Source organism: Trichoderma asperellum, chromosome 4 (genome assembly GCF_020647865.1).
Source record: "Trichoderma asperellum chromosome 4, complete sequence".
Lineage (NCBI taxonomy): Eukaryota > Fungi > Ascomycota > Sordariomycetes > Hypocreales > Hypocreaceae > Trichoderma > Trichoderma asperellum.
The window spans coordinates 5360823-5374923 of record NC_089418.1 but is presented as its reverse complement, the minus strand read 5'-3'; the positions used below and the strand labels follow the sequence as shown (position 1 = coordinate 5374923).

Genomic DNA, 14101 nt, shown 5'->3' with positions numbered 1-14101 from the left:
ATTTTATACTTTTTTAATATTTTTTAAATTTTTTTAATTTTAGATTGTATTAATTTTAGCAGGGTTTATTTATATATTTCCAGGTATAATAGTATATTTTAAAAATATTACTTTTTATACTTTAAATTAATATTTTTTAGGTTTTATAAAAAAGTTAATATCTTCTAGTGCTTATAATACTTTATAAATATATTTTTTATATTTATTATAAGTCTTTAAAAAAATTAAAATATTATTTAAGTATATAATAATAAATTAATTAATATATTTTTTAAATATAAAAATAATTATTTATTAAAATATAATAGATATATTAATAAATTTAAAAAATATAATAAAGTATTTAAATAATTTATATTGTATATAAAATATAGTTTTTTATTTATTATTTTCTTTAATTTATATTAAGTTATAGGCTTTTTTAAAGTTAAAAGCTATAAATTAATTTACTTTAGTAAGCCTGATTTTAATTTTTAAAATTAAAGGTAGTAATATATAATTTTTTTAATTATTTTATTAAATTATTAATAATCTATAATTGAATATAATTTACTATTTTTTTAAATATAAATATAATAAAATATTTTGCTAATAATAAAAATACTTATATATATTTTAATTTAAGTTATTCTTCTAGCTATTTTTATAAAATTATAAGCTTAATTTTACTACAGTTATAAATTTTATAAAACTTAAGTATTATTTTTTTTTAATTTAATAATATAGTTTTATTTTAAATATAATAATTAATTAATTTTTATAGTTTTAGTATAAAGTCTTTTATATTATTAAAATCTTTATAAAATAAAAGCTAATTATTTTTTAAAGTTTTTATTATTTTTATTTTAAGCCTATACTTTAGCTTTTATAAGTTTTATATTTATAAATACTAATTTTTATTATATATATATAATTTTTTTATATATTTAAATAACTTTTAACTTACTTTATTTATTATAATACTATAAAGGGATTATTATAGGCATTTTATTAAATTTAACTATTTTTATTAAAATTATATTTTTTTTTTTAGTTTTTTTACTTTTTAATAATAATATAAAAGCTTTTAATTTCTTTAGTAGTATTTACTTCTTTAATAGCTTCTTTTAGTTAAATTATAATTTTATTTTAATTAATAAACTTAAGTTATTACTTTAATTTAATTAACTTATTTATTAATTAATAATAAAATTATATATTTTTAACTATATAAGTCTTAGAATTATATTAAATTTATTAATTAATAATAAATTAAATTATAATAATATAGTTTAGCTTCAGATTATAACTTTAAAGTAATTAATTTTTTTATTAATAATATTATTATTACAAAAGAATTTTTTTCTTTTTGTATTATATAATTTAATAAATATATTTTTTATTTTATATAAAATTTATATAAAGTTTATAAAATTTAGTAATATATAGTTAGCAGTTGCTTTAGTATTTATTTATATTATAGCTTTATAGCCTATAATTATAGTATTAATTATAAATTTATTTTTATTTTATTTTTCTATAATCTTTAATATAATTTAATTAAAGTTAATTTTAATTTAAACTTATTTATTTTTTTATTTATTATATTTTATATATTAATAATATCTTTTTTATAAAATATTTTATATTATAAATTTATAATATTATTTAATATATTTTTAACTAGTTTTTTTTTTACTGCTTTATTATATACCCCTAGTATAAGATTTAAAGTTATACTTTTAGATTTTTAGGTTATAGGTAATAATATAAAGGAATTATTATTATTTATAGTAATTTATATAATAATTAATTTAGTATTATATAAAGTTTAATTATTTATATTATAAAGAGTTAGTATAATTATATTATATATTAATTTTTATAAATATATATTTAATATAAAGTAATTATATATATTTTTTTTAGTTATTTTATTTATAATTATTTTAAAATAAATTATTTAATTACTTTTTTTTTATTTTAAAAATTATTCTTTAATTATTATTAAGCAATAAATATATTATTTAACTAGCTTATTTTAAAGGGGTTTCTAGGGTAGTATAACTAGTATAAGTATAGTAGCCCTAGGTATTTTTTATAATATAAGCACTATAGTTTTATTAATAGTAATTAATATACTAGTATAATACTTTTACTATATAAGCATAATCTTATACTAGTATAACTTTTTATACTTTTTTATTAATTAAAAAAAAAACTATTTCTACAGGTACTTTTTAGCTTAAGTAATAAAGCCAGCTGCTTTAACAGCTACTTTTATATTTTAAAGCCCTTTAGGAATAACTATTTATTAATTTTATAAAAGCTAATAATTATTTTTAAAAGTATACTTAAGCTTTTGCTTACTCTTTAATTTATAAATTAAATATATTTTTATATTTTTTTTAATTTATAAATTCAATAAGCTTTTGATATTACTTTAATATATAAGTTAAAAACACTAGCTTACTTTTATTTACAGGCTATACCTTTTAGCAAGCTTTTATTAATTTTTTATTTTTTAAATACTAGGCTATATTCTTTAATTATTTAAATAAACCTTTATTATTTTTTTAAATTTAAGAATTTTACTTATTTAATATATTTATAGTTAAGTTAAAGAGTTAACTAGCGCTATATTATTATTTTATATACTCTTCTAGGCTTTTTTAGCAAGTATAAACTTATTTTAACTGCCTGCTAGCTAGCTATACTTTTATAGGCTTTACTGTATTTTTACTTAACTAATAGCTTAGCTAGTTAATTTATTAAAAGCCTGGCTGTTTATTATAATAGCTAGTTATATTAAAATAGATTGCCTAGTGTTTTTTAGCCTTCTTTATAGTATAATAATAATTTTAAAATTAAAGATTTAATAATATAGATTTATAAATATTAACTCTTATAGTAGTTAATATAAATAAATTTTTTATTTAATAAAACTAGTTCTAGAAGCTAGCTTTTTATAGATTTTATAGCAGCAGGGGATTTTAAGTTTAATAAAAATAATATAATTATTATTATAATTACTTAGCTAATCTAGAAATAGCCTTTTTACTATAGGCATAAACTTATATATTATATAATACTGCTTATTAATAAATTTAAGCTTTTTTAATAATATTATAGCTAGTAATTTACTAAAATACTTACTAATAAACCTTAAGTATTTATAATTAATTAAAACCTAGTTTTATTTATATATATCTTTAAAGTTATACTTTTAATTATATATTATATTTTATATTACTCTAATAAGCTAGTAAAAATAAACTATACTATTAAAAAAATAGCTTTTTATATTATTATCACTTGCTTTAATACTAAAAGTTATATAAATACTAAAGTTATAGTAGTAGTAAATAAAGTAATATATTTACTAGGCTTAAACCAATAAATAAATACTATATAAGTAGTTTAAAATTACTTATTAATTATTAAACTTTATATAAAAGTCCTTTTATATTTATTTATAAGCTTTTTTTATTTTAATATAAAGTATATGCTTTTATATAAGTAAAATCCTTTAGTAAATATAAAAAAAATTTTTATTAGCTAAAGTATTAATAAGCTATTTATTTACAATATTAAGCTATATTTATAGTTATAAAAAAGTATTTTTATTATTACTATTACTTAAGCTATTGCTATTTTTCTATACTTTTATTTATTTTTACTTAAACTTAAGTATAATAGTTAAAAAAATATACTATATATAAAGCTACTGCTATATATTAAAGAATTAATTATTAAAAGCAGCTTTTATTAAATTATAAAAATTAATAATAATAATCTTAAACTCTTTAATAAAGTATTAATTAAAAAGTTAATATATACTTTTAATAAAAAACTAAAATCTATTTTTTTTTATTATTAATTATACTTTATGTAGTATTATATATTAAGCTAAAGCAGGTTTAATAAATAGTTTAAAATAAAGGAAGTTTAAAATAATTAATATTATAAGTATTATTAAAGCTTAAAACCTCTAGGAACTGCTTTTATATCTGCAGGCAATATAAAAACATTTAAATAAAATTAAACAGCTGGTTTAGCTTATTTTTAGCTTATTTAATAAAATATAAAAAATAAATTTATTAAAAAGCTTAATTAATATTATAGTAAATATATAGCTATTAAGCTTTTTATAGTTAATTTATGCCTAAATATTATAAATATTTTTTTATATAAATATAGTATTAAAGTACTTTTATTTTACTATAGTATAAATATTATATACTTAAATATTAATTTAATAGCTAGTTAATTTAATAGTTGGTTATATAGGTGTAGTAAAGCAGTAATATAAAGGGTATATAAATATAGTTATATTATATTTATAATTATACTAGCTATAGTCTAGATTTTTATAATACTTTAGCAGTTATTTACTTTCTTTTAAGGCTTTAGTAATTATTATTTATTTATAGCTATACTTTTATAATTTTTATATTTAAATACTAGTGCTTTATATAAACTAAAGCTGCTTAAATTAATTATATTAAAAAAAATACTTTATTTATTGCCCTTTATAAAAATATATATTTTATTAAATAATTTTAAATTTAATTTTTTTTATAAAGGCATTAACTATATTAAAAAAAGCTTTAGCTAAAAATATTAAATTATTAAAAATAAGCAGGTTTAAGATTGCTTTAGTGCCTGGAGATATAAACTATTAAATAAATAATAAATTAATATTTACTAGCGCTAGCAATATTTAAAGCAACTATATAAATAGTAAGCAGGGCAGTAAGTATAGTAAAGGAGAATTATATATATTTAAGCTTAAAAGTAACTAGCTTTATTTCTTTTACTATACTTATATAATTAAGCAAGGTTTATAGTTAACCTTTAACCTTTACTAATAACCTCTTATATAATACTTATAGTAGTTTTAAACTTAATCTTTATTTTTATTAGCAGCTAGTTAAAGGAGGGCTATAATTTAAGCTTAAGAAAAAAAAAGTAAATATATTATACTTTAGGCCTAGTATAAGTGCTTTAATCTACTGCTTTTGCAGTTATTTATAAAAGATGCTGCTATAAAAATATATATTATAATTAAAGTAAAGGTTTTAAAAAGGCTTATAAGTATTTTATAAACTATAAAAGAGTAGTAGAGTTAAAAACTTTTATAAATATATAATAAAGAGGTTATTAAATATATTATAATTATTATATTTATAATATTAGCTAATGCTTAAAGTTAAATTACTAGCTAAAGTTAATTATTTTTAAGAAGGTTATAATAATATTATTTTATAGATTTAATATAGCTATTTCTAAGGTTTATTTTAATAACTTAGCCCTATAATTTATTATAGTATTCTTTAGTATTAGCATTTTAAAAATAAGCTTTATAGCTTAATTTCTTTTAGTAATTAATTACTAGAACTTAAGCTTTACTATTACTTAACCTGTCTAGAGCTTATACTTTAAAAAAAAGATATTATAAATTAAATAAAAATATAAAAAATATAAAAGAAAGGGTAATTATAAGCTGTTTTAATTAATAGATTAAAAAAGCAAAAGTATATTTTTAATTTATAAATAAAAAAGCTTAATATATTTATATATTTTTTTAATTTATAAATTAAAACAGCTATAGACAATAAGGTAATAGTACTTTAGGTAAAGGTAGTAGAATTTTATTTAAGCTAATAATTTTTTTCTAGCTAATAAAAAGGTATAAAAAGTTATACTAGTATAAGGTTATGCTTATATAGTAAAAGTATTATACTAGTGTATTAATTGCTTTATTAATAACTATATTATTATTTTTTTTAATAAAGTATTAAATATATATTAATATATTATTAATTATATAATTAATTATTTAAAGTTTTATTAAAGCTTTAGCTATAAAAAAGTTTTAGTTAATAATATTATTATTTTTTACTTTTTATTTTTTAATAATAGCTAGTATTACCTTTTTTTATTTAAAGTAATATTTATTATCTTTACTATCTTTATATATCTAGTATTAATTATTATAATAGGCAGTTTAATATATTAAATTATAGCTAACAAGGCCTTTATAAATTCTTATATATTTTTATTTTTAAATATTTTTATATAGTTAATATAGCTTAAAATAATTTTTTAAAATATAAATGTTTATTTTATTATAATTAAAGTATTTAATTTTTTATTATTTAATAGTATTTAAGTTTATTAGTCTTGAGTGGGTTATTGCTTTATATTATATTAATAAGTATAGCTTTTTTTTTAATTTACTTTATAAAGGATAAATTTATTTTATTTTTTTTTCTTTTATTTTTATTATTATTAATAAAGGCATTTATTAATTTAGGTTACTTTTTTAATAAATTTAACTAGTAAATTTATTCTTTTAGTTTTATAAACCTTATTTTTAACTTTATCTTTAAGTCTTTAATAAAAGTACTTTATAAAAGGTTATAAATTTTAATTAAAGATTAATAAAATTTATATAAATATTAATCTATAAGCTAAAGCAGACTTAATTTATTTAAGGTTTATAATTATTTAAATTACTTTTTATTTTTTATTAATATATTTATAAATAGATTTTAAAGCTTTTTTAAACTTAAGGTATTATTTAATAATTTCCCTTTTATTATTACTTATAGCTGCTGGGTTTATAAAATAACCTTTAATTTTTAGTTTAAGCTATTACTATAGTGCTTTTTTACAGTAGGTTATAGTATATAAAACCTTAATAATATTTATTTAAAATTTATTAAACTTAAGTTAATAATATATTTATAATTTTATAAAAAAAGGTTTAAGTATTTTAGGTTTTTTAATAAAAAATCTAGGTTTTTTAAGCTTAATGTTTTTTAAAGTAAAGGCTTAAGCCTAAAGTTTTAAGTTTTTAATTCTAAATACCTAAAGGTATTTAAAAATTATATTTTAGTTAAGTAGTCTTTAAGTAATACCTATAGTTTTTTAATTATTAGCTATAATATTTATTACTATTTATTTATAAATTATAGTATTTATTTAAATAAAAGTTATTAATATATAATAATTTATTCCTTAGATCCTAGGTTATTATTATAAAGTAAAGAAATTCTTAAGGAATAAATATATATATTTATATTAATAAATAAAATAAAATATTTTATTAAATATATTTATATAGTTATATAATTAATAAATAAAATATTACTTATATTTAATAGTATTATATTATTAATAACTAACTATTTAAGCTATTTAATAAATATATATATATATTTTTATATAGTAAATTATATTTATAAAGTTAACTAAGGTTAATAATTAACTTATATTAATTTATATAAAAGTTAATGCTAAATTATTATTAATTTATATATAATTAGTTATTTAGTTTATAGTTAATTTATAGTATATATCTTAAGCTGCAACTAGATATATTAGGTTATAATAATTTAATATATTAAATAAAAAAATTTTTAAATATTTAATACTTTAAAAAGTAGAATTTTTTTTATTTAAATAATAAATATAGTTTTTTATTTTAATAAAATAAATAAAATAATCTTAAGAAGAATATTTTAATACTTTATTTTTAAATAAAATTTTTTATAAATACCTGTTATAATTATTAATTAAAAAACTAAAATTATTAAAGAAAGAAAACTAATATAGCAAGAAAAAGAAAGTAAATACTTATATTTAATTAAATAAAGTCTAAGGGATAAAACTAATAAAAAAAAGTATTATATTATAACCTAACTTTTAAGGTTATAATAATAGGCTTACAGGGTAGGCACAGCTGGATTAACTAAAATTTAATAAACTAATTAAAAATAAATTAAAGATTTATTTATTAATTTAACTTAAGATTAATAAATATTATATTAATCCCTAAAAGGGTTAATAATTATTATTTTAATTTTATTTAAATTAACTAAATATATAAGTTTACTTCTTATATTTATTTAAATAACTTAAATAGCTAATTATTAATATAGTTTTATATTTATAAATTAAAAAACACTTTTAATCTTTACTAGTAATTATTATTATAATATTATTACCTTTAGGTTTTTTAATTTATTTACTAATATAAACCTAAAGAATTTATTTTAGGTTTATCCCTTAGGAATCTACCCTATACTAACTATCTAGTATATAGTTTGTTATATATAAAAACCTAATTTATATATTAAAAAAAATAACTTTTTATATTATAAATATATATAATAAAAAAAATATTATATTGTTATATAGGTTTAATATACAATACTTAAATAAAAAAAAAAGAAATATATTAAAAATTTAAGCTATATTTAAGTAAATTCTAATATAAAAGTTAAGTTTTAGCAAAAATAAACTTAAATTAAACCTAAAAGAAAAAGCTTTAATAAACCTAGTATAATAGTATATAAGTAATATATAAAAATTATAGTAAAATAATAATTTTTTTAAAAGATATTAATATTGTAATAAATATTTATTTACAGTTACTATAATATTAGTTTTTATATTAAATTATAATATAAACTTTGTTTTTAAAAATATTATTAAAATATATTTTATAAAATATATTATTTATAAAATATATATAATATTATATTTTATTAATACTCAAATATAAATTATTAAAAATTAATAAAAATTAAGTTTTTAAACTAAAACTATATATATTTTAGTTATATTATATTTATTATAGTTTTTACATTATATTTATTATATTTTATATATTTGTTAATATTATATTTATTAATAAAAATAAAATAAAATATAAATTAAATATTTTATCTAAAGCCAGGAAAATATACTTAGGCCTGAGAAAACAAAAGCACTAGACTAATTAGAGTTTAACTTTAAACTAAAAGCCTCAATCGGAGCTTCTCTTGCTATTTAAAATGCCGCATGTAATATTTACTATTGTATATATTTAACATTTCTGTTCAATTTTATCTTTTTGTAGTCTTTTATCTTTATTTTACTGAAACCCGATTTTCTTACTAAATCAAACACTAGATATCGGCATACCCTATGTCAGCTCCAAAGTTCACACCCGTTGGTCCACAGTCATATGACTCTACTTACGAGAGAGATCCGAGGCATGTTGAAGTTGACAGTTACATTAACTTACACCTTTTGAGTGATGCTAAGAACTCATATAACTCGGCAATGGATAAAATATATCGTGATTCCATTGCTGCTGGCCTCCCGGACATTGCCTGTTCCCCAGCACAAGCCAAGTTTCTCATGCTGCAAATCCAGATTTGCAATGCCACCAACATTCTCGAAGTCGGTACACTAGGTGGTTACAGCGCCGCGTGGATGGCGTTAGCTGGACCATCCGTCAAGGTAACGACAATCGAGATAAACAAAGAGTACGCTGCTGTGGCATCCGACAATCTTGTCGAAGCGGGCTTGAAGGACCAAGTTGAGATCCTGCAAGGCGCTGGCCTCGATATTCTTCCACAGTTGGCATCACAAGTTGAGTCTGGAGCACGGCCGCCATTCGACTTCGTCTTCATTGACGCTAATAAGCAAGACAACCTCGAATACTTCAACCTGGCAGTCTCCATGACAAAGCCTCATACAGCTATTATTGTAGACAATGTTGTTCGGAACGGCAAAGTTGCTTCTGCCTACGAAGCCGAGAAGGACGATCGCGTCTTGGGCGCTCGACAACTAATAGAAGGGATTGGAAAGGATGATCGGGTCGACGCAACAGTAATTCAAACAGTTGGTGAGAAGAACTACGATGGGTTTCTGCTTGCTATTAGAAGATAAGGCAAAGAAAAGGGCAGCATGGCTAGATCCTTAACAACAATGGGTTAGGTCGAGAGATTGCAAGTTGATTTAGGCAATAGTATTTATTTGGTAAATAAAATAACAAATGAAATAATTAAACTATTACTAGCTAAAGCTTTTTTTAAATTTTTTTAAAAAAGTCTAAGGTAATTTACTGTAATTTAATAAGTTAAATATCTTGCTAGCTTAAGTAAGAGCCTAAAACTTTAAACTAGCCTGCTTTATGCTTTTTTTTTTTTTTTTTTTTTTTACAGTTTTTATTTAAAATTTAAAACTAATAAATACTATAATAAACAGCAAATTAAAAAAATAATAATATAAAAGGCTTATATATATTATTAACCTATAGTTAGCTTAAGTTAGAGTATTAAATAAAATGCATTAGTTCAATCTAGCTATATAAATTATATAGATTTATTATATATAACAGGTCCTGTCTCCCGACTTCTCTCTTAGATAAATAAAACCTTTTATTATAATTAATTCCAACCTCTATGGTTTACTTTCCCTAATAATAGTTTTTCCTTAGGACAGCCTGTTGCTACTGGAAGTCCCTATTTCTTATTGCCAATGCAAACTCTTGCATTTATAAATAACTAAAGCTGGTTTTCCATTTAATATAGTTGTAGTTAATGCAACAAGCTCCGGATAATTATTCGTCATGGCTGAAGCAGGCTGTTATAGGCCGGAATACATGTTCTTGGGCTTAACTAATAACTTATAAGCTGCACCAGGTCCTTGTCCTTAAACTACAGGTTATATCTCTAATCCTAAGATCTAAGAAATCCTTACTGACTATAGCTAGATTAATTATAATTTTATTAACACTGCTAGCAACACTAATATTCTTGTCTACAAAATTCAGTAGGCCGCCTAGATAAGCAATGGCAGTAAGGCCATACAAGCATCGTGTTACAACCTGGTTTACTGTAACAGATAGATCCCTTATAAAGCAGCTGGTTCCGTTACAGTAACTGCTACAATAGTGGTTATTGGTCTAATCTTTTGCCCTGTTTGGCTTAACGGTATAACGGATCGTTACACATCGCTTTACAAAAGCCTATTAATGGGTGGCACAACCGACTGGGCCACTGATTCGAGATAGTACAGTAATCAACCCTTTGTTATCTTAAGCTGGGGTCTCCTAATCGGCGTCATCCTGGATATAGACCCCAAGGAAGAGGGCACCTGTTACGGCGACTGGGCTAAACTAAACTGTACGGACCTAGAAGTGACAGATGCCCTGTAAATGAGTTGCTCTATGCGCTGGTTAGAGTTGGACGCCAACGATGCTGGGAATGACGTCCAACTGTTTGGAACTTTACAGATAAGACCACTAATGTCAGCTTGTCCGTCATGAACACACTCCATGCCACTGAAGACGCGAACTGTGAAATGCACTCCGAGAAGGAATTGTGACCAGACTGAAGTTTGTACGTGGTTTGAGGCCCTAACAACAGGTTTGCGGCCTACCTTATCTATAATTCTTTCACGGTAGTCAACTCGGTAAGCCTCGCCTCTCCTGCTTCCAGACAAGATGTGATTGTAAGAGAGAGAGAGAGAGATCGTCGGAGTACACTTGTTACCATGATTAAAAGTAGCTGATATAAAAATACAACTTAGATGTACGGTCAATTCTACGATGCCATCAGTAATGCAGCTTCCACGTACACTAGCTATCTAGTGTACAGTTTATTATATTTACTTTATTGCTTAGTGCTATTAAAATCAATGCATTAAAGCTGGTTATATTTACACTAGACTAGTTTACTAAAACTATAGAGTATAGCATTGTGCTTATTAGCATCTGAATAATTCCAAGTATACAGCTTGACAACTAGTTGGAGGGCTATAGCAACTATATACTAAAGCTATTGGGAATGCCTTTACTTATCAAATATGCCGTTAACCAGAGGTGGAATCCATCTAGCGGAAAGTGCAGAGTGCTTACAGCCGGGAAGCGGCCGAGGGGAACAGCCCGAGCTACTTTAAGCTAGGTATTATCCCGGATAGTTCAACGGTTCATGATCGGTGGTGGTGAGGGATGGCAGACCACGCCGGTGCAAGTCATAGTGCGGCTGCGTAACTACAGCATGGCCGCAATCAACAGCAAAGCAACTCTGGGGTGGGTGATCTGGAATAAGGAGGATGCTCTGTTCACAGGCATACGGATCAGTGTACCGGTCGTGCAGGTGAAATATTGTAATATAGGAAAATATGCTTGTTTAGCGTACGGAGACGTTTCTCATGCATGCTGGACCACTAATAATGGGTTCCGAGAAATTCGCCATTAATAATAGTGGCTGATTTTAGTCGTCTCATTATTGAAGATTCAACCCACTTGGTGTGTTAAGTATTCCCGCGGGAAGTTACTCCCGTGGGATGTTTGATCCAAAGGTGAGGGATACCCCAGATTTCTGACTGTCGTGATTCTACCCCGGATTTTCTCCGCATTCTCTCATTTAATATATCAGGCCAATAGATCCTATATTATAATCATGTTAAGCACATCCAACTCTGTCTCTACCGACAAATACAACGCCCGCTGAAATTCATCTCGACCTTTTCACCAACTCGGCCGCGCAGTATGGGTAGACGTGCGGCAAACTTAGATCTGGGTATCCCAGCACCGAAGGAGGTGTACGGTTACAAAGTCTATTTAATAGCGCTTATCAGCAGCATGGGAGCATTCTTATTTGGATATGATTTGGGCTTTATTGGCACTGCCATTTCACTCCCCTCGTTTCAAAAGTAGGTCACCAGCACTTGTGCAACCCTTGCGAAGTAAATCACTGACCGAATACTGTTAACATATTTTCAGGGACTTCCGCCTTACCGACAAAACCCAGTCGGAAAAAGATGCCTTCTCGGCAAATGTAGTCTCGCTTCTCCAAGCCGGCTGCATCGTTGGTGTGCTAGCTGCCGCCCCATTTAGTGATACCTATGGACGACGACCAACCCTGTTTCTGACTGCACTCATTTTTAATCTTGGCTCAGCATTACAAACCGGTGCAAAGGGCTCTTGGGCATTAATGCTTGCCGGCCGAGCGATAGGAGGCATTGGTGTCGGAGCTGCGAGCATGATAGTGCCTGTCTATGTCGCGGAAGCATCACCGCCACTCATTCGCGGCCGTCTGGTCGGCATCTACGAGATCTTCGTATCAGCTGGTACCATGTTGGGCTTTTGGATCAACTACGGCCTTGCGAAAAATGTGCCGCCATCATCGAAGCAGTGGATCATCAGCTTTGCTGTGCAACTCATTCCGGGATCACTATTGTTAATTGGCACATTTTTTATTCCAGAATCACCTAGGTATCTAGCTCAACATAAGGGTCGCGATAAGTGCATTGCCTCTCTTCAACGCCTCCGATGTATTCCGTCCGATCATCCTTATATATTGGAAGAGGTGCATAGTATCCTTCAGCAAATTGAGCACGAAGAGGCCATTGCAGAAGGACACGGCATCAAGACATTTCTCAAGGAGCTCACCAAGCCGGGAAACCAAAAAAGGCTCCTTATTGGTTGCCTTATGTTCATATTTATGCAGATGGCAGGTTCCAACGCAATCAATTATTATTCGCCAGCCATTTTCAAGAGCATTGGTCTCACGGGATCAAACACAGCCTTTTTTGCCACGGGTATCTATGGTGTTGTCAGGTTTGTAGCCATCATATTCGCCATGGTATTTGTCGTGGATCGATTTGGAAGAACCAGAACCTTAATGGCAGGAAGTGTCGTAATGGTGAGTAAAATTGTGCAGATTCATGTCATTATTTGTTATATTTTTTATTACAATCAACATCAAAAAAAGAAAAAAACTAAAAATCATGCAGGCATTTGCAATGTGGTACATTGGCGCGTATGTCAAAATCGCTTCCCCCGGCTCTGGTGGGTCCTCTGGCGTCAGCTCCGCAGGCTACGCTGGTATCGCCATGATCTACATATACGCTATCGGGTGGTGTTTCTCTTGGGCCGGTATCCCCTGGATTTACGCCTCAGAAATCTTCCCAATACGCATCCGCTCCCCTTGCGTGTCTGCATGTATAGCAGTTCACTGGATTCTCAACTTTGTCATTGCTAGGAGCGTGCCATACATGATCTCAAACATTGGCTACGGCACGTACTTTCTCTTTGCGGCTTTTATAACCATTTCAGTACCATGGGTGTTCTTTTTCGTTCCAGAAACTAAGGGCTTTAGCTTGGAGGATATAGACGTATTGTTTGGCTTGCCTCAGATTGAGCACTTGTATCACGACAACGGCAATGCGTTGAAAGAGCCAGAATGTAATGTGACGCACTCAGAGCATTCTAAGGCGTAGTTTAAAGTTAACTCAGATTCTGCAGCTGTGTATAGTTCCAATGTTAATAAAG

The 14101-nt window shown here is 24.3% G+C and overlaps 2 protein-coding genes across 2 annotated transcripts; both read left to right on the top strand.

The window, feature by feature from the left end:
- The first annotated feature begins 8875 nt into the window (after positions 1-8875).
- On the top strand, positions 8876-9829 carry TrAFT101_008159 (uncharacterized protein). The gene has a single exon (XM_024909172.2). It carries the CDS (start codon positions 8959-8961, stop codon positions 9706-9708), a length of 750 nt encoding a protein of 249 aa, XP_024754579.1. The 5' UTR covers positions 8876-8958; the 3' UTR covers positions 9709-9829.
- Positions 9830-12409: 2580 nt separating this feature from the next.
- Positions 12410-14049, top strand: TrAFT101_008158 (uncharacterized protein; the record flags this gene model as incomplete). Its single annotated transcript, XM_024907161.2, has 3 exons — positions 12410-12480; positions 12551-13472; positions 13564-14049. 3 exons carry the CDS (start codon positions 12410-12412, stop codon positions 14047-14049), a joined length of 1479 nt encoding a protein of 492 aa, XP_024754578.2.
- Positions 14050-14101: the final 52 nt, after the last annotated feature.